Raw genomic sequence first — 22499 nt, 5'->3', positions numbered from 1 at the left:
AACAGCAAACACCTTGGATTTAAGAAGTCCTGAGCTTTGCAAACTTAATTTGCGTTTCATCAGGAAAAAAAACAAAGTTCTTAAATATGGAAAAAAACCCCCTCTATTAAAAGCACATATAATCTACTAAAACTGAATTTAGGATTATTGAGAAGCTGAAAATAAAGGGACCACTAACAATATAAAAATATTTAAAGAGGGTGACAAGAATTGAAGGTTCAAATGCTCTCAGCACGTTGATCCACGCGCACAGCCCTGCGCCGCACGCTCTCCCTGCGTATTTGGACTGTCCCCAGGTGGAATTGCGGGCACAGGGAGAGGATGCATGGAAGGACACGTTCTCTGAGGAGCTGCAGGAGAGTTTTCCCCTCTCCAGGACAGCTGGGGATCAGCACAGGCAGGAAGGGCTCCCGTGACAGGCGGTGACAGCGCGCCGCAGCCCCAGCCCTGTTGTGTCTGAGGCAGGTATGCTGTAAAATTTCAATGATGCCTTTAAATTCTAATGGTTTCAAGCTGCTGTAAACTTCTGCAGCCATCAAAAATAATCTGTCATGGGACTAAGGGGTATGAACATCATGTCAGAGCCACTCTGCTGTTAGATTTATTGGAGGGTAAAGCATGTCATTTATGCATCAACTCACAGGAGAAAAAAGCAATCCCTATGAAGTCAATCTAATAATAGACTGGAAAGCAATGATTACTGTTTCATGTGCAGCAGCTATTTGTAGCAGAAGTTGGCCTAATTCAGCAGGCCTTGCCTGTCAGAGCTCTGGGATTAGCAAGTGTTTAGATGAAAATCTATCGGGAAACATCAAGAAATGGTTTAATGAAGAACAAAAGTCTTCATTGTTACATTTAATATTTGCTGAAACTTTTCCATTTGCACCCCGACATTTCTAAAACGCTTACTGGAAGTGACATCCCAAATAGAATACAAATGTTGAGGGACTGCAGCTTCAAATTATCTACCACAGTTCTCTGCAATTTCACAGCAAAAATCTGCTCTCACTCTTCTCCTGTGGGTGGAATGCCCTGAAATTGAGTGCAAGATTTTTTAAAGACATGACTAATAATCATGGCCTCACTGTACTACACATATTTTCCACCATCTAAATATTTCATATCTATTGACTAATCAACCTGGTCAGACTCCACATGGCATAATCCAACTGCTGGCATCATTTTGGAGGAGTGGAAGCAGGATGCCAGACAGTCAGAACACAGACACACAGAAATGGCACCATGAAAAAGGGGCACCAGAAGATGCCAAGAGAGTCCTCAGACCATCCCCGTGCCAGGAGCCAGGCACCTGCAAATGCCTCAGACATTCCCCCTTTTTAAAACTATTTAAAAAAAAAACAAACCTCAAATCCCTTAATTAGGTTCAAGTTCCAATGTTAACTAACCCTGGGGAAGAGGCTGCCTTTCATCTTCCTTCATCCACTAAGTAAAATTAAAACTAACCCAGAGAAGATATTTCAATTCCCTTTCACTTAAATACATTGTCCATCACAGAACACAATGAATGCCTCAAACTGAGAAACCAAGACATTCTGATCTAAAGGAAAAATCAGGAGTTAATCTGATTAATTCATACTCTGCACAGCTAATTGTCTCCAGTGAAATTCCCAGCAAAAAATGAAAATAAATAGAGAAAATAAGACACTCTGGTGTACTTCCATGTGAATGTAGGAGACATTGAGGGAACATTTATCCACAGCAAAAGTTCACACCCTCTACCACAAAACCAGTGGGAAAGCATCAGCAGCTCCTGGTGTTTCTTCTAAATGTGCAGAAATGGGCAAACACAGAGTGCTGCACCTGGAGTAAATACTGCCAAGGTTACAAGTCTGGACTGGCAAGATCAGTGTCAACCTACTCTAGATCATCAAGTGAACTCCAGAATCTTCACAGTTCAACCCAGATCAGCCAACACTCCATGCATTCTGCCCTTCAGAAAAAGCTTAATTTTTAATCTGAGATTTAATACAAAAATGAAGAGGAAGTTATTCTATTTTATTCCAACTGCTTGATGAAATTAATCTTCGTAACTCCTTTTAGACAAACTGAATTTAGCTTATTTTGTAAAATAAATATGCATTAAGTTGAAAAAATTAAAGGTGAGGCTGCAACAGTTCAAAGTTTCCCGAGCACATTTTAAAAGGGGTAGCGAGGATGCTTTTTATTTGTGAAAAACCATTTCAGCACAATATTTAACTGCTCCCCCAATCACAGCTCCATGGCATCCCAGAAAATCCATTGCAAAATTTCCATTTATAACTTCTCAGAGGTGTAAGACCACACTTTGATGATGCAGAGGATGAAAGTATTGCAGGTATTACTGGCTATCACTTAGCAAAAATACATGAGCAGTAAGTCATGTTAGATGTCAAAATTCACCCATTATTTGGAGACCAGTATGTTTTTCTTGAGCTGTGGAACATGAAAACAGAAAATTAGCTCGCTAGCAAAACCAGCCAGTTCCACAATTAACACAGTGTCTAATCATCTTAGCCTTGAAAAATATGCAGGTAGCAAATCCCAAAACTAAGGCATATTCTACTGTTTCCTAAGCTATTCTGATCTCAGTATTGTTGTCACTGTTTCAGCACAGAGGTTCTACAGGGATATCACACAAATACAGCTTTGGAGCAGCGCTGCTCCAGAGATCAGAATCTGAGCATCTCTTCTGACCATTCCTCCCCACTTTCCTGATCCCTGGCAGACAACCTTTGGATCTTGAGAGCTCTGTTGAACTTTCCAGGATGAGATTTCTCTCTCATCCCAACCTTTCCCAACCTTCCTCTTTTTGCAGGTGGCACAGACAGGGCTGGCTTGAGCACAGGAAACCACCCAAAACACCCCAGGATTTACTGCTTCCTCTTCCTATCTCTTTTGTATCACTCCTTCTCTCTACTGCCTGGAAATAAACATTAACTTGAAAGGAAAAGAGAAATGATGGAGCAGTTTCTAGGATGGCTCTGCTTTTCCAATCAGGAGCTGGGTGCAGAGGATTTTGGATGGGCCATGGTTTGGGAATGGCTCAGCTAATTGAGGGCAACCTCAAGGTCAACACAAATTGTGGTGCAGACAGAGAAGTCAAGGGCAAAAAAATAAAAAAGGAAATGCAGAGTCATATGATAAAAGGAAAAATAGAGATCAGGACAGACACAACAGAAAGGGAAGGATGTGTTTGTATCAATGGGCAAAAATACTCTTCCTGGGATATTTTCCTGAGTGCAATCTACAGTGAAAACTTCCCATAAATGTATATAAATTCTCAACAGGATTAGAACTCATGCTTAGCAAATGTAGACTGATAAGCTACTCTGAAGAAATATTTTCTGTAATTAAAATTTGTAATGAACCAGTTCCAAAACAGGAAAGCCAAAACAATTCATGGTGCATTTCCTTGACGTTTAGTGGGCTTGAATAAGGGGTTCTGCTGACCAGTTTTCAGCAATCTAACCCAGCTACAAACACAAAACAGCCTTCTGAAGCTTTACACTGACTAATCTAATGAATTTCAGGAAAGAAATCTTGAGATCAATATATCCATATATTATACAGGACTCCACAGGACAAGGGAAGCACTAAAACCCACCAGGGCAGATCCCTCTGAATTGCCACTGCGAGATGGCAAAGTTTTCTGGGTCAGCTGAATTTGAATAATAGGGTGTTCTTAGCCCAAATAACCTATTGACTTCCATACCTAACAAAATGGAGAGGCTCTTTCAAGTGCCTCCTAGATTTAGCAGCTGTTGCTCTGACACTGTCAGCAACGCATCCATCTTAATCACAGTATGAGCCTTTCAACTTGCCTTTCTTTTTCCTTCCTTCCACCCATCAGCTCCAAGCTCTGTGTGACCAGCAGTTCAAGCAATCTCCCCGGTCTTTCCTGCGTGATGCCTCTTTGTTTTAGCATCTGATACATGCACATCTCCCAGTTTTGGTCCTGCACATGAAGGAAGTTTGCATTTGGATGCCTATGGGAGGTGCCTTCAGGCTGTTTTTGCTGTGCTATTCTGAAGCACTCTGCTGTAGCAACTCCCCTGTAACTCGCCTTGCCCATCACCACAGGCACTTTACTTTTTATCCTCATTACTCTTTTTGATTTTTCCTTGCTTGAAATAAAAGCCTCCATATGTTTTGCTCTTCTTTTATTGGAAGATGTTAATGCTGTGTACCAGAGGGCACAGTCAGATGAGGGATTGCCATTTGGATAGAATTATACACCCAATTACTGCCTAGGGTATATCACCTGTATGAGTGCTTTGAGCAGATCTCAGCTCTGTTTCTGACAGAATTGAAGGCAATAGTTTACTGCTGGAAAACAATATTCAGTGCCTTCCAAAGGAGTATTTTTTCTGTCAAAGTCATTCAAATTACCTAGTACTTAATGGCCTACAATTCACTGTAGATATATTTCTAGCTCTTAAAAATGTGACCCATCTGAATTGTAAGTGCTTTTAAAACAGGAGCTCAGCCATATGCACTTTTAGTTAATTTAAAACCATATTCAAACCCTTCTCCTCATTTGAGTTCTCATCTGAAAAAGTGAGCTATTACTTTAAATGTATAGGTCATAATAGATCAGGAGTTCCTTAGGAAGAAACCAGTCCTGTTTCACCAGCAAGGCAGGAGAAGGCTGCACATCTGAAACAGCTTTGGTGTGCTGGGTAATTCACATTCACTGAGTGGATTAGCTGAAATAAGCATAATAAATGAAAGAGAATAAAATAAAAAACAATTTCACACTATGGGAAGGCTTGACTTATAGGAAGTGGCAGCTCTGATGGCCCAAGGCATAGAATTAGTTTTGCCACTCGATAATTTGACTGATTCACTCGAGTGGCCAGAAAAGGACATTTTCTGCCTGATTTCAGTGTAATGAAGTCACCTGCTCTGTGACTGCCAGGGCCAAACCAAGTGCAGCACCAGGACCAGGATTCCTGTTCTTGTGAGATCTGGCTACAGCTGCACATTTGCCTTTTTTCATGTGAAACCACACAAACACCATGAAAATTACCCGTTCAATTCACTCTCCTGTTTACAGAGAGCTTGGGGCTAATGCTGGCATGTTCTCTCAATTCTGGTGCATATCCCAGAAAAGAGCCTGTGCTTCGCTTCTTTAACAATGGAGGTGACAAAGGCAAAGACGGAAAAAAATAAAGTCATTCCAAGGGACCAGAAAAATATATGACATTATTTCTTAATTAGGAATGATTATGAAATTCTTTATAAACACAGAAGATTTTACATTAAAATTATGAAACATCTGTTAAATATCATTTTCTTCCTCACACATCTTATATAAAAAGACTGTAAGACACAGGCAGAGATTTGGGAACACATCTGAACAACCTGCATGACATGATGTCACTTTTATTCCTGCTTTGCTGAACTGGGGTCAGACTGGTAAATGTAATATATGTGCTCATCTTTAGGCATATGCCCAGTTTGACTGGTTATTATTTACAGCTAACCTTTCAGGGTAATGCCTATATACTGCATGTCAAAGGAACAAAATGTTATACTGCTATTGAAGAGAGTATTTTCTTCCTTTTATGCAAATATTAGATTGAGACTGCCCCAGTCAGAAGAGATAGTCCACTTAGAAATATTATTATTATTCTTATTATTATTCTTATTGTTGTTATTATTATTATTATTATTATTACCAAACAATATTCAAATACAAAAACCCCCAGTAATTAAGCATTTAATTTTTTTCAGTTGTTCAACAGTAAAAACAAAGATGTAACGTACATCAAAATGATTTAACATTTTACAACCAATTTTCTACTTGACATATGTTAGTGCATGATTCATCTACATTTTTCAGAATCAAAGTCCATGATCTGGCAAACTAATTCTGTTAACAAAATGAAAAGGTGACCTTGCTTAATTTAATAAGTCTGTGTAGAAATACTCTTTCAACATGTTAAAGAATTACAAAAAGGTTATCATAGCTTGCTTTCATGGGAGAGTACTCTACCTTTTCCAGCTCATTTCTCAGGCTTTTACTGTAATTCATTAGATTACATAAAAACAATGTAGATCATTATATTTTAATAAAGGCTTTCCTTTCCTAATAAAATGTCTGTCATTTATGTTCAGACATGTATTATATAAAATGCTTCTCTTTCTGAAGTACAGCTTTTCATATTCAAGTCACAGGAGGTTGGTAGCTGGAGGAATTTCTATTTTTTTATGCAGGATTTTCAGCATGATTTTGGTTTCTAGATTGAATCCTCCAGAACTGCAGCCCTACATTTTATCTTTCAAAGAGCTACAACCCAGGATCAGCAACACCAGCAAACCAAGAGGCCTCACCACTCAGCAGAGGATGGTGCACAATACTACACTTATTAAGTCTGCTCATTTTGCTTTACACCAATTAATGTTCACTGTGATAAAGCAATTCATACAACTAAAATAGTTTATACAAATATATAGTACAATACAATATAGTACAATACAATAGTTTATACAAATGCATTTCCAGTGAAATCCTACTAAAACTTCACTTCATGAGAGTGATCAGGCAATCGATCTATTTTAGTTATTCTTGCTTCCAAATAAAAATGTGCACCTCTTCAGACTGCTCAGACAGAGATGTTTCCTGCTCATCACAAATTCTAATCTGTTGCCAGCCCCTGGCATCAGAAGGGCTGAGAGAAGAGCATATTGTTCCTGTGCAGGAGGAGACACTGCTCCAGCCAAGGTGTGATCCTAGGATCAGGCACTCACTGCATTTGCAATTTTGGAAAGAATCCTTACAGAACCTGTTCTCCAAAACTCACTGGGAAGTAGGAAAACACTTGTGTTTCAGACACCAAGTAACCTAAGCCAAATCAATGGGATTATTTGTTTGCTGATCTTAAATCACACTGAAGTATTTCCCTCGTGTAGGACTCCAGGATTATAGGACAAGGGCCAGAGCACAAACACATTTAAAATCACAGTGAAAGCACTTGATACCTGACCAGAACTATGGAACCACCTGGATTTAAGTACACTTCATGATTATTTTTTAATCCACTGAGATTTATTCTCTCCTTTTTCCTGCATAACTTCACCAGTGCTGCTACACCAAAAATTTTGCCAAAATACTGCTTTATAAAGCTTTCCTTTAGGAAACCACACTACTCCAATCTAATGCAGATCTGAACGCTGCATTTCAAGAGAATATTATTTATGTAAATATAGCAGCCTTTAGCATTGCAAGTAGATGATAGATCAGCATTTTTCTGCAACTAGAGATGTACTATCCTTCCACTTAAAATTGTACCTATTTAGTTTTAGGTCACGGAAGTAAGAACTGAATTGTATGTAGATTACTTGATTTTAACAAGTCTTTGAAATGCTGCAGGATACACAAAATGCAGTCAGTGTGAAAATCTTACACAAACACAATGAGATGCATTTAACTACAATTAATTTGTGATACTGGTAACTATTAGTTCAAGTTTATCAAAGTTACTGTAAAGGAAAATAAAACCTAACAAAACCAGTTCAATTACCACAGTGTTATTGCCAAAACAGACCTCCAGAAAACAGGGAGTGCTGAAGGCAAATCCTTCACACCTCCTGATGCTATTTATGACTTTAGGCACTTCTTAACAATAACTTGAAAGAGCTAAAAAAGGATTCAGAGTCAGCTGAAGACGAGAGAGAAGCAGACAGGTCCTATGTTCACTGCAGACCTCGGTGCCATGGGACAGGAGACTAACAGAAAAGCTGGTAGAAAAAAATGCCATGGATCCTAAAAACAGAGAGATGAAAACTTCATGGCTTTGCTAATTCTGTGACACTTCAGCCAGCTTTTTCAAATGCTTCCCCCTTCCATCTGCAAATCAGGCAAGCTCAGAGCAGCCCTGTCCTGAGTGTCAGGATGATACAATCTTAATTCTCTCATGTGACCACCCTGGTTGAACTTTGTTTTCTCTGAAGATGTAGAAACTCAGTAGGATAAATATTTTTTTAAAAAAAAAAATTTACAAATACAAAAAAATCCAAGTATATTGCTGAGTTTCACACTTCTCGGACAGCAATTAGTAGCTGAGGCTAAGTGTAAATTAAATTTACAACAAGGTTAACCATTCAGCAAAATCTCAACAGCTTTAGCTATTCATTTGTCAAAAACGTAATGTCCCACCCGACAGAGCAGACACTGAAAATGGATCCTTGAAGAAAGATAATATTAAAAGAGAAAAGGAAAGAGAGGAACTGAGTGACTCACAGTCACCAAGTATAGTTCTCAGATTATCAGAACTCCACTGAATGGCTGTATTAAAAGAGTAATGATATGATCCTGCATTCCTCATTCACTCCAATTCAGGCTCCCTTCAGCACAGAAATCTGCTGGCATGAGATGGGTGGTACTCAATCATGCTGCACACATGGTCTTTAATTTTAAAATCCAGTTAAATAGATGTTCTAACATCATTTTTTATCTAAGAACATTTCATGATAAAATGAAAGAGCGCACATGTAACTTATTTGTCAGCTTTACTGTGTAGTGGATAACTTTGCTATGTTACTCACACGAGCTTTCATTTCCCAAATCTATCTGCATTCATTATGACAGTAAAAATGAAGAGTTGCTAAAGAGACGTATGCATTTTTATTATTGTTTGAAAAAATAGATCTTTCCACAGTCCTTTGAGCTTCTGAGTGTGTGATTTGTATAAAATATTTCTCATTTTGGGGACACAGCAGATGGAGTGCAGGGCACTGTGGGATATGCCATTTATCACAATGACAGTGCGTAGGTAGCACTGATCCTCTCACCACAGGGGGAAGCTCGAGCTGCAAATGTGGAGCAGCATTAAAAGCCCGACGAGTGGAGTTTGGCAACACTTGTACTACTCATTAACTTAATCATATTAATTTATTAGCCATATATATCAAAGTAATTCACTACTGAATTGTCACCAAGAACAATTTATAAACTGTTAACGTTCCCCACAGGCAGAGGAGTGTTGTGGCATCCTTAATCAGTGTGTTTGCCTTTGATTAAAAATAATAATTTCTACCAAGCCAGGTAATGCCAACAATGACAAAGTCCTGCATATGTTTCTCATTATAAATGGAACTTTCAAATGTCACCTATGACAACTGAAAAAAAAAATTTTAAAAGAGGGTAATTGTAAACAGCGAAATGAGCCACAGAAATGGGATGTAAACACACAGAAATGTTCAGTTAAATGCTGGAAGTGAGGAGAGGGGCCGTGGGATCGCTGGCAGCAGGAGCTGCCACAGGCTGTGCTGGCTGATGTGTGCCCACCTTGACAAACACAACTGGGCACCAGAGAGCCCTGAAGCCTCCAGTCTCCTCCACTCCTCTAACACAGAGATACCACATCAAAATTCCTAAAGACTGCAGCAAATCCTGTTTTATCCTCCCTTCTCTGAATAAAAACTAAGTGGCTGCTCTGTCACTGCTGAATGGAAGGAACACATGAAGTTACTATATCCTGTGAGCTGCTCTATTTGAGTCCCACAATGATGTGACTTGGTGCAGCTATTAAAATATTAACTCCACTGAATTATTAATTACCTGAAACTATTAAGTTCACAACAGATTCTTTTAAGTATTAATAAGACAAAACTGTTCTGAAAAAAGTATTTGTATCTGTACGAATGAGTCAATATTTTAAACACTGCATTCTTAAAAACTCTAAACAAAGTGTCTATTTTAACTGCTCATGAAATAAAAGAAGAATCATTTCAAGAGGGGTGAAACTAATGCAGCTGATAATGAAAATAGCAGTTTATCTTACACATTGGCAATGCAGGTGGTTTGCTTCTGCTGGAGTAACCACTTGAAAATGCCTTTTTTTCCTCTTCTCATTCATTTCCCCACCAGCCAGGCTTCCTGCCATCCCTGTCCTGAGCTCACAGCAGCTCTCAGCCCTAAATCCTCACTGTGATCCCTCTGCTGACCTCCCAGCTGTCCCCTGCCAGCCCTGCCAGGCTTCCACAGCTCCAGGCAGCAGAGCCCAGAAAGTGCCAACAGAAAAATGCCCAGAAAATGCCCAGAAAGTGCCCAGAAAATGTCCACCTTCCCCAGGACTGCCAGCTCCAGCTGCAGGACACAGCCCACAGGTACCCACAGAGATCCCATCCTACTGCCTCAAAAACTGCCACCAGCTCACAAAATTCTGGTGACAGGATGATTTCTCCATGAGCCACCCTCTCCAATACCTTGGAAGACAAAATGAAGCAGCCCCCAAAGTGTTTTTATTGAAGTAACAGCAGCCATTCTACAGACTGAGCAGAGAAAATCTGTGATGAAGGCAGAGTGGTTTTCTAACCTTTCCTGAGGACAGCCTGAATGAGGGGTAGGAGTTGCACAGATCATCAAAAGATCCAACAACTCTTTCAGCTTTGTTCCATACGAACTGTTTGCTGAACCATCACATAACAGATTTCAGCTTCTCTCCACACAACAAACCAGTGCTTCAGACCCCAAAACTTCCTTGAGAATCTATTCCACGGGTAAGTCCCAGCTGTCTTGTTAAGATACACTGATGATAAAGACTTGAACATTAATAGGAGATAAAGCTTTTTTTGTGTTCATGTCACTTCATCCCACGGCATTGTTTGAAGGACTGAGCCTTTGATGACCACCCCTCTGTGACACGCAGGTTTTTAGCTTTGCCCTCACAGCAGGCAGGGGCACCACGCCGATTCCCACATTTCCTACACCAATACAAAAAGGAAAACACTTTCTCCTAAGTGAACATGAAATGGACAGTGCTTAACATCAGCTCCTGAAGGATTCAGTCAGCGCAGGGCTCCTGTGCTGCCTCCACAGCCCTTCCCAGGGGTCTGCATCCCACACACTCCACCCCATCTTTCTCAGGCACAGCACTAACCCAGATGTAACCCAAATATTCCCATTCCCCCAAGGAGGGAAGTACCTACAAACATTTAAAAAGGTCGAGGCTTCACTTGCACATTACTTTGGTCTAAGAGGAGATGGAGCTCGCTGTGCCAAGAGGTCAAAAAAATACCCTCCACACTGGGAAATGCAGTGTGCCTAATTTAACTACCTGTTTATTATGTGAAAATGACCATGTAAACCGAGCTGACACAAACCAAATGGGTGATGAAAATAACAGCACATTTCAAGGAGTGGAAACACAGATGGCTCGTCTGAGTCTGCAGGAAGTTACTAATCATCACTCTGTAATACCCCCTCCAGACAGAGCTGCGAGCTCTGCAGCCACAACTGCGACTTCTCCAGACCCATCCATCTAAGCAAGAGCCAGCCTGGACGCCACTGCCTCCACTTTAACGTGACAGCAGGCTGGAGAGGAGGTAAAAATGAAAAAATGCAATGCTGGATGAATCATGCTGCATTTGCTGATGTGGAGCCTGCCACTAAAATGAAGAAAACAACTCAGATGCTAAGCTGGACACAGCAAATGAGGGAGCCACATAAGAGTATTTTTTTTTTTAAATTAGAATAATGTAGGCAGATTAACATTAACATCTGCATATCTGTGCTGTAGGAAGAATGGGAAATACCAGACATGAGGATTATCAAGGACAATAAGACATCCAGAGGAAATGCTTTGGGCAATTACACTGCAGTTGGAGGGGGCAGGTAACCAAAGTCCTCGAGATGTAAAAATCCTGTCCTTCCTCCCTACCAGCCCCTGCTCTTCTGGAGGGGAGGAATCCAACCCTGCCATGCTGCAAAATCTCCTCTGTCCTGCTCCTGCTCCCCTCCCACAGCCATCCAAACATCCACATGGGAGCTGGGGACAGCTTTTATTCCAGTCCACCACTGGGAAACCTGGAAGGAAAACCTCTGTTCTGTGACAAGTGTTAAAACCCATTTTGTTCTTATTTCAGCCAAAGGAAAGAATCCAACCCTAAAGCATTGCAGGCACCCAGAGCAAAGCAATCAGTAATAAGAATTAAAAAGAGGTAATGATGATGAAGCTAATGGGGTGCTCCATTGAGAGCCTCTTTTGGCACCTTTGCTTCCTCAGCAACTCCCCCAACTCTTCCTCTGTCCTTTCCCTAGGAACCAGCTAAGCCCCAGGAGCCCCTGGGGAGCTGTGGCCACGAGTGAAGGGCTCAGGAGCCATCCTGCTGCTGCTGGGCCACCTCAGCCACGGGGACCCTCCTTGTCTGCAGCCCCTGGTGACACCACCACGCTGGGAAATGGGCATTTCCCCCTCTGCAAGCTGCTCCCAAACCCCGTCAGCCGCTCCAGGCACATTGTCTGGGACTCCCCAAGGCTCTCCCAGGGTCAGGGATGACAGACACCCCTCCCCGTGTGCTAACCACAGGGGATGGAGCCCACTCACACTTCAGGCTCCAGACAACTCCCAGCAGCCTGGAAATTCAACTTCATCATCTTCCCAAACTGTGTGCTACTCAAAATATCTGCGAGACACAGAATGTGTCTGTGATACTTCACTGTGCATCCCCAACACGCCGCATCCTAAAATATTTCCCAGTTCGAAGCAACATGGCAGTCTGTGTGAGTTGTGTCCTATTTGCAAACACACACACACAGAGTGGAAAAGTAACATGGAATATTCTGGATTTCAGAGAAGAACTTATCGATGCAAGAGGCTCTAGGGCTTTCCTGTCTATCAGCAGTCACATAAACACGAAGCCATGAAATTCCTGAGCTGAGAACTCAACAGAGATAATAAAAAAAGCCCCTCATTTATAAAGTACAGGAGGGAAATCACAGTTCTGGATCCCTGTCACAACCATGAGCAGTGCACAAAGCTGCAGCAGCCCAACTGTGGCACGTGGCTCTGGCCAAGTGCTCTCATACTTTAACAGCTCCAACTTTTTCTTGTTTAGGAATGTTCTTCCCTCCTTCCACAGGGAAGGTTTTGGCTCCCTGTGACATCCTTGGGACACCTGGAGCTGCAGGGAAATTAAAGCACTCTCGGTTGCAGTGCACAGGTTCTGCAAGCAGAGTGATCTGTGAGATCAGGAGAGATGGCACTTTACTCCCAGCAAGGATCTTTTTAAATTCTGCTTTTCCTGTTGCATATTCTACAGCTTTATGTTCTCCTAAACACTTCACTATGTTTGGCTATTAGGGAGTTACAGTTTATTTAGACTGGACTTTGACAGCAATCCTGAAACTGCTAAGCCTGTTGAATATTTTAGCAATTACTTTTACGAACACAGCCTGTGAATATAGCTTTATTATGAAAATCAACTTACCTTTAGCATACAGCAATTAATAAAAAATTAAAACACTCATCAAGATAGCACAAGATTTAATTTAAACTCTATTAATAAATTAATGAAGTGAAATTAAATAGTACGCATTAAATTATGTTTATAATTCCACATATTTTCATGCTAGATTTTTCACTTTATGATACTGAAAGCAGATGATTAAAGCACAATACACTGTGGCAATGTGGACTTATCTGCTTTTCAAGTGTTTCTTCTGTAATTCCTACAAGCATCTCTGTCTCTCCCCAGCACACATTAATGGGGTTACAATACAGCAGGCATTAGCCACGCTGCTCAGATCCCACGAGAACTAAAACACACATGCATTTCAAAGGAAGAAATGCCTCTTACAGGCCTCCCAGACAATAGTTCAGCTTCTCAGGTTGTTCTTGGCTTTTTTTGTTTTTTTTTTTAACTAAAATAACACATTTAATGGAATTTCCTGTAAGGAAATTACAATTAATAAAGAACTAAATTACAAATCCATTAGATTTCAGTCACTGCAGCAGCAAAACAGAGTTTTCACGAACGCTCAAAAAAATCCAATAATGTAACCTCTGCTAAAGCCTGCAAAAGCCCTGAAGGACAAGGCAGTTAGATCAATATTAGTTTATTTTAACTGCTGTGCAGTATGAAGAGATGAGGCTGATCATCTGATGGATTTTATTACCTGTTGGAGAGATAAGCCCTGGTGATAAGAGGCCTGGAACTCCGTGGGGCAGCAGCCGGGCATTTTCCTGGATCGCCACTCCCAGGGAACGCTTGGGGGGTCTTCCTGGGCGGGAGCTGGTGGGAGACAAGAGCAGAAATTAAAACAACATTTTCTTTGTGAAACATTTGCTTACTGCACATGCCATTGATTTGTATAAAATACGTGAACCATCAGTGATAGGCGAAAATAAATATCAGAAGGTCTTGCCTAGGAATGGAAAAAGGGAAAAATCGCTCCATTGACCACGGAAGAACTGCACAGGTTTCACATGAGCCAGCAGTAAGGTTTTCCATTATCTTCTGTGACCTCACAGGTGCTTGGTGAGAGGGGTTCTGCTCCCAAGTCTCTGCTATGCACCTGGAACACTGGAAATTACAGGCTGATGCCTGAAGATGAGGAGTTGAAACCCTGAATGCGACATCACCTCAAACCCTGCTTGGGGCCACGGCAGGCACCTGTCTCCTTCTGAAGGGCAGCATTAACTTAACCCTGAGCTTTGCAAAGCTCACCACTTACCTTCACAGATCCACTGGTGGGTTTAACTGCTATAGATCAAACCAGCTGTTAGCCCAGCCTGCCAAAAACCTCACCAGTCGATGAATCACGGATGCAGATTTTAATCCAAAAGTCAAGAGGTCCCTTCACAGACTGGTTCCATTGAAATCTTGCTCTCAGCTATCACCTTCAGCCTTTACTTCAGTGTGTACAGGTCCCCATCCTCCCCTGCCATCATAACACAGATTTACAGGCCAAAAAACCATCTGAATCGACTCTTCCTCAAGCCACCTAATAAAAATGCAACCTCCTCATGTTTGGAAAAGTATTGCTGCCTCTCTTTGGTCGTAACAGATTTTACTCTGTTGAATAATAGAGCTTTTGACAACATAGAGTGAAACACTGTATAAAATAACTAAGCTGCAACAATGAATGAGGTTTGAATAGAAAGCATTTCCAAAATGACTTCTAGTTCACAAAGAAATTTAAGTTAAACTTCACTCTATCAAGTTACAGTGGCAAAGCCCTCCATCAATGCACGACAAACTCTGCATTTAAATGAAGACAACTTCCAGCAGCACTCCACAGAGGTACCATTAACCTGCTCATTTTTCACACTGTGCTAGTGTTATTTTGTTTTACTGTACATCAAAGTAGCACAAAATCATTTTTTTTGTTTATTATTTTATCTCTATAAAACCATTCCCCCCTCTTTTTACCTTCAGGTTTGTCCATTTTGAATTTCATTTTATTTGGTATTTTTTCCATTTTTCTTTTTGATGCTTTCAGTTGTTTATCATACTATGATGGCTGTGCAGTAAAGCTTGCTACAAGAACCACTGGGCTATAATAAAGCAAACCTAAAATAAGAGCATTTGATTTCCAGGGGAAGTCTGATGCACACATGCATTCTCTATTAAAATCACCTGCTGAAATCATCCCCTGCACAACAAAATTGTCTAACAGACAGCATTAGGTTGATTCGTGGGGGTTTTGAACCAACAGGAATCGTTGTTCTTTTGAATTACAGGAGCCTGTAATCCACAGGCATGTGTAAGTGCTTAGCTGGCACTTACTATCTCTGAAAAAAACCCTACAAATCAGCTAAAATTAGCAGCTTTCTCCAGTGGAAGAGCTCAATCAACAAGACAACAAAACATTTTCTTCCTGAGCTCAAACACTAACAAGACTTTTGCAGAAAACTCCTTATGTTGGTATTAATCTAAGAAAAAATATTTTCAAAGTGCAACAGAAGGCTTTAAAAAATTTTACAAAGAGACTTTTTTAGTTGTGATCTGTGTTTTCAGAGGATGAGCAGGGGGGGACTTTGGAATTTCAGCCCTGGTTCTGCAGATTTTGCCCTGGCAGAAGCTGTCATTGATGGCCCCGAGCAGGACCTGTGGCCCAAAGGTTGAGCAGAGCAGAGCTGAAGGTGTTTCCACAAGCAGATGTGACACCTGGGCCTGAGCACTGACCCACATGGAAAGCCCAAGAGGTGAAGGAAGAGAAGTTACATCAAAAATTTACTCCATTCCCTTCCAGGGCCATGCTGACTGTATTTATATATTATATATATTATATATATTATATATATTATATATATTATATATATTATATATATTATATATTATATATATTACATTACATATAATATATTATATATAATATACTTATTATAGTATTATATATGTTATGTTATATGTTATATTATATTATATTATATTATATTATATTATATTATATTTATTATATTTATTATATTATATTATATTTATTATATTTATTATATTATATTATATTATATTATATTATATTATATATTATATTATATTATATTATATTATATTATATTATATTATATTATATTATATTATATTATATTATATTATATTATATTATATTATATTTTTATGTATTTATAGGCAAAAGAAGTTCCACTGGGAAAACACAGCACTTTGTGTCTCTTGGATTGGGGTCCTTTTGGGGACCTTTTGGGGAAGGGGTGTGATGGACTGAAGAAAAAGCAGTGTCCTTCTACCCTACTGAAAGCCCTTTTAGTGAGTATTCCTGTAAATCAGGAACTCCTAGGGCCCGGATTCGGGGCTGACTTATGCAGCTGTAGCCATGATAATTTGAATGGAATTGTTCCCAGCTGTATCTGTTCAAATAAAACCTAAATCCTTTGTCTCTAATTTAATCTCAGCTTTTAAATGAAAAACTGGATGCTGCTCACAGCTGGCTGTGACACACCTGCAAGGACCTGTTTGGGTCTGCAACGCTGAGATCTGCAGTTCTCAGTGCCCTGTGCTTGGTTCTCAGGCAAGGCCAGGAACCCCAGAGCCCCCAGCACTGCAGCAGACACCTCAACATCCCAGCTGGATTCCCTGGATATTCCCAGAGATGTGTCACCCACCAGGAACCAGCACCTTTAGCTTTGGAGGACACCAGAACTCCCAGAAAGTGCCGTATTCGAGTCCAAACGCTTCCAGCTTGGGCCAGAAACAGATCTTCTGGCATTCCTGTTTAAATGTGAAACCAGGAATTTCACAGAAACAGGATACAAATGTTTGCTCAAAATCTTGGGGGTTTTTTGCAAGATATGCACAAAGGACCAATGGATATAAGGTTTTTATGGGATTTATTTTCTGTTGTGAAAGTTCTGCTGGCACCACCAAAAGCCATGGAATGTCACTGCCCTGTGTCTCAACATTCCCCCAATATCCCCTCTCATCATCCCACATGGTCTAGAAATCCACCAAATTTCACATTTACTATTTAAAACATATGCAACCTCCACAATTCAGCCAAAACTGCTAATAAAAGCACTGAACAGTAAATCCAAGGCATGCAGAATAATCATTTGGGGAGAGTAAGACATAATTTGTGATTATGGAAGTATTAGCATATAAATGCTAATAGCATTAGCATATAAATATTAACTTTATTTAATATTTTTGCTCATCTTTTGTCACTCTGCTCTTTTACTGCATTTTCTTTTCCACATTTTCCTTTCTCCTATACAAGAAAGTTACATATTCAAGAAGTGTAGAAAAATCTTTTGCTCGTTGGTAACAAAGGAGGCATAAACAGGAACAATCACCTTCAAACAATTTTAAATGCATTTCTTTGAGAGTCTAAAATCTCCACAGAAATTTTGTACTAGCCATCAATAGATCTTTGTAAATGGAAAACTACTCAAGTCGAAATTAGATATTAATTCAGTCAGAAACTTCTGGTTTATGGGTATCTTTTAAAATCTTTTTAAAGAAACAAAAATCATGGTGGTGCCAAGTGAAGACCATGGAGGCTAAACAGAAGTACAATATTGTTTCCCATGTATACCTTCAGGAATCTTATATTTTTACTAATTAAAGTCTGTACTGATTAGAATTCTGTTGGCATTTCTCAAACCCAAAAACTCCTCGGGTCACCAGTTACTTGAAGGTGAGGATGACTGGAGGTTTTTGGATTTTACCTGCATTTGCACCTTGGTGATAAAGTCATTCTTGTCATCCTCTTCACCCCACCTCCACAAAATCTCTAACTCTTGAAAGAGAAAAATGAACTAATCTGAATGTTGCTCGTTTTTTAAATTTTGGTTCAAATTAAATTTGTCAGAAAATAAATTACATTTTGAGCAGTAAGTTTGACAGCTGAAATTTATACAATAAAATGCTGAGAAATTGTTCATTAATGTCTCTTTTCTTCTTTATTTTCCACTCCTGTTGAGAGCTAATTTTATTATTTTTTTCTCTCAAAGTTTTATATATTCCCTTGATATCACAAGGATTTCTAATTTGAATCAATATATGAAATAAGTTTTTATTTTTGTGATTTTCTTACAGTTACTGATCAGCTCCATCTTTTGTAACTCTATTTTATGCTCATTCTAGACAAGCATTTTTCATAAAATCCTCAAATTCATCAATGCTTTGTAAAATGTAATTAATCAGTGGAAACGTGCAGCACATCACTGCTGATGTATGATAGTGCTCTACTTTAGTGCTTTTAAATATAGGAGATTTACTAGAATCAGAAGAGAATTTGCATATTAATCAAGACAAATAAACATGTGGTGATTTAACTAGGAAACTGTTATTTGGATGACAATTTAATCAGCACAGGTTGAAAGGTCCATCACTGCAGCATCCTGTTTCTGCTAAAATATTGATTGCGCTACTGATTTCAGTAATGCTTTATTTTACAGGGCACAAATAACCATGTAATTACTCTTTAATTGAATGGTAATTGCTTGCTGGCAATTATTTGTTAAGTTTTGGAGTGTAATTGCTAGGTTATTTGTGTTTTGTGAAATAAAAATGTTATGTGTTAGTAGCCCAAAATATTTTCTGTATGAATGGTCTGCCAAAACTAGGAAAGTTAGTTATGATAGCAGGAGCTTGATGAATAACACTACAGCACTAAAACTATTATTTAAAGGATCAGATGAACCTTTGAATGCTTTCCTTTTACAAAATTAACATTAGATGTAACATTTTTAAGATAAATGGAGGAATACTGTAGCACAGAAGCATGATTTCCTCTGGGGTCTAGTCCACCATTTAGCATAATTTATCCTGATGTTTTGCTTTTCATTCTCTGAGCTTCTTTAGAGGAACTGAAATAGCATCCTACCCTCTGGAGAGCAAAGAATAAACCAAGTAGAAATATATTTCAACAGTACTTCATATTTCTGCAAGTGAAGTGGATTACCAGCAGCACATTATCTTAGCAGCCTATAAACTCTGTAGCCTTGGCAGCTCGCTAGATAACAAGGGAAAGCATTATGTTTTGCAGTGTCAATGAGATATGACACTTTCTGTGATATGTTTATTCCAAGCTGTGATAGATGAGGTACCCAATACTTTGATCGTTAAGATTTGAATTTTACTTCTACACTTTTTCATTTTTGTCATCAACTATTTATGAATTGGCAGGAGGCAGCCTCGCCAGGACTGCTGATTTTGTTGGTTTTTTTTTTTTCCAAAAGAGATCCAGTTAATAAATTAATTATTGATTTCATGAGGCTGGAGCTATTTGGTACAAAAATATGCTAGACCTGTGATTTAGGAAGCTCTCATATGTATCACAGATTTCTTCAATAGCAACATATTTTATTAGGCTTGAAGGAGAAATACTGAAGTTCTGTATGACACTCTGTGTAAATTGCCCTGCTAATAGTGGCAGTAAGTGGTGCAAGTGCTCAGACGTAAATAAAAAAGAAAAACACAATAAAAATAACACTTAAAAAAGCTAAATAAAACACACACACACCCTCAATCTTAGTTACTTTCTTCAAACTGGCACAGGAACCAGAAACTAAAATTTTTCATCTCTTCAAAGATCATGAAATACCCCCTAGTGATTGTGAAAGGTACTTTTTGAAGTATTTACCAATAAATGTAACATCCTGATGAGTTAAAATTCCTCCCGTTACCTTCAGATTTTTAGTTGCAGCAAGGACTTAAAATAATCTCCTGGCTTTGGCATTTATTACAACTTTTCAAAGATGCCAGGGGTAGTTAAACTCTGCTTGACCTTTCAGTGTTTAAGGAGAGAAGCAAACCCTGACCCCGCAGCAACCTGAGTCTGTGTGCGCTGGCAAAGCGATCACTCTGGCCATGGCAGGACATCGGATCACCACCACATCAAAGGCAACAGGAGCCAGCTCAGCAGCAGGGGAAAAAAAGTCATCCATGCAAAATGGCCAATTAACATTAATCATAGATGAAGCTGCTGGAGCCCACGAGGAGAAGCTGGTGCTTGTGGCAACGCTCGGGGCAGCGGCCAGCACAGCTCACCTGCCAGGGGACACACCTGCAGAAAGGCTCTGACACTCCAAAACATCATCTCCACACCAAATCCTCCAGGGAACTGCAGCCAGGAATGTCCTCAGAGAAAAACCTCAGCGGGAGTTTGTTCTAAAGCATCACAAAGCTGAACTTTCACAGTCGTTGTGATTGGTGTTACAATAAGATAAAAAGCACTGAATTGCTCAGAGCTGGGACTCCAGAGGAATATTACAACTTCATAAATTTAAGAATGGAATGTAAGCACATTATCACTGTGTTCATCCTAAAAAATTCTCAATTAGTGAAAATCCAGTAGGTATTTAAAACTTGACTTGGGGTCTACAGTCAGAAAAATTACCTGAATTCCTTGTATTTGATTGTCACTAACTCTTACTTAACCAAGTTTAATTGCTTATTTCTGAAATCAGGCATTACAAAGTAAGTCTAAAATCAAAAAAGGCTTTTTGGATTGTTGAGATTTAAAACTTTAAATAACTCTTCAATTACTTATGAGTGTGCCTGCAGATATAACAGTACCTCAGCATTCCTGGTTTTACTGTTTTTCCTGTTAAATAAGACCACAGGAGAAAGGGGGTAACTCACCAAAAGTTTCCAAATTGGGGAGACTCATGGCTGCAGATGAGCTGGAGGCTGATCCATGTTCCACACTGCCCCAGCTCAATTTAAGGGTGTGGTAGTGAAGGAATTGGAATTGTGACTCCAGCAGATGCAGGGATACTGAGAGAAATTTAACACAACTGCATGAAGTCAGTAACTGTGTGCAGTGGAGGTACACTGGCCCAGATAAAATACAGTGCATTTAACTATGGATGTCTTCATTCCCATTGTTCCCACCCTGCCTAGACCAGACCTTGCAGGAGGGGGCCTGTCCAGGCTGGAATCATGCCACTAATGGCACACCCAGACCACAAATTCAAATTACAGATCTGCTGTCAAAACAATGTCCCCCCACAATGTCCAGCTAAACCAAATGTGCAAGTGCCAGACACATGGCCAGGTTTATTCTGAGCCTTGCAAACCTCAGCTCAGCTGCTTGGATGGTTCTGCTTGGATTCTGGATCCAGTCAGAGCTGGGAACCACTGCAGATTATAGCCAATATTATGATGTGATTTGCATTCTTACTGGTTTCCTTTTTTTTTAATCTCTTGGAGGATCTGACTATTCAGAAGGTAGAACCAACCACTGAAGAGGTTTTTTAGGATTTCTCCACCTGTGTGTGAAAGCTCAGCAGTGATGAGGAGATGACAAGGCAGGCACTGGGATCAGCATGGGAAGAACACAGCTCCATCCCAACAGCTGATGCTGGCCAAGGCACAGACAGAATCACAGCACACACTCCAACCCTGTGTAAAGATATGCCAGGACACTGAGGAGCTGTAAATCTCCTTTCACACCACTTAATTCAGGCCAATTTTTTTTCAAGAATGACTTTATTTTTACAATACACCCACAAATATTTGCATGGAAACTTTCTAAGCAGGGAATCACCATCTATTACAAACACCCATGTCTGAACTGTATCAGACCCTTCCAAGCTTTATTTTTGACCTGTATTTGAATTCAATGCCAATTTAGAGGAATGTTTTACAACAAAAGGTTTTTGAAATAATGCTGGTTTCCACCAAGCTGTATCTCAGTAAGCCTCCATTGAATGGAAGTTGTAAAAAATGTGACTGTTTAAGCCTATTATCTATGGACAGAAATCCAGGAGCAAGACCTGACGTATTTACAGCCCTGAGTATCACATAACCCAGGGGAGCTGATATTAATTCCCTAACAGGGGTGCATTGTGCTGTGGTGGTACAGTGCTGTCAGAGCAATTTGCAGGCTGATGCAATGGGAAACTGCTCTTGCCTTAACTCCTTTTCATCTCTGCATTACAAGTTTCGGTGTTTTCACAATCTTGGCAAAGACCCTTCAAAGGTAGAAAACAGAAATTCATCTTTCAAAGAATAATAAATGAAAGAACATAGAAGCAGTCCTCTGTACCTATGTCCATGCTGAAAGGAGGAATTGTTCCCTCCCAAAGGAGCCTCTGTGATTAGGTGATTCTGTCCAGAAGTAAACATCTGAGTGCTGAACTCCACTACACAGAAAATACCCCTCAGTTTGCTGGTGGTCCTGGACCAGTATGAAATTAGACAGGCAGAAACAGGGATGCTTCACTGCTTCACCTTTACCTTTCCAGATTTTGTGACAGTTGGTATTTCATTTGTTACCTCCAGAGACAGACAAGATTATTATT

General features: G+C 39.8%; 2 protein-coding genes across 6 annotated transcripts in view; one reads left to right on the top strand and one right to left on the bottom strand.

The window, feature by feature from the left end:
- DACH2 (dachshund family transcription factor 2) overlaps nt 1-22499 on the bottom strand; it is a 245090-nt gene that overhangs the window by 108897 nt on the left and 113694 nt on the right. For 4 of the 5 annotated variants that reach the window (XM_086850075.1, XM_086850073.1, XM_086850074.1 and 1 more), the window contains exon 2: nt 13904-14019. In XM_086850075.1, the coding sequence (XP_086706201.1) occupies nt 13904-14019 (116 nt within the window). Of the gene's footprint in view, nt 1-13903; nt 14020-14152; nt 14238-22499 lie in introns of those variants that run through there. The other variant, XM_086850076.1, reaches the window with a different exon arrangement.
- Nucleotides 10697-13313, top strand: LOC147650599 (uncharacterized). The gene is made up of 4 exons (XM_086850077.1): nt 10697-11331; nt 11526-11620; nt 11872-11946; nt 12047-13313. The coding sequence occupies exons 2-4, from the start codon at nt 11547-11549 to the stop codon at nt 12282-12284; spliced, it is 387 nt and encodes a 128-aa protein (XP_086706203.1). The 5' UTR covers nt 10697-11331; nt 11526-11546; the 3' UTR covers nt 12285-13313.

The sequence above is a fragment of the Cyanistes caeruleus genome, chromosome 14 (genome assembly GCF_971803275.1).
Source record: "Cyanistes caeruleus chromosome 14, bCyaCae1.hap1.1, whole genome shotgun sequence".
Taxonomy (NCBI): domain Eukaryota; kingdom Metazoa; phylum Chordata; class Aves; order Passeriformes; family Paridae; genus Cyanistes; species Cyanistes caeruleus.
The sequence above is the reverse complement of the archived record's forward strand: the minus strand, read 5'-3'. Positions and strand labels throughout refer to the sequence as shown.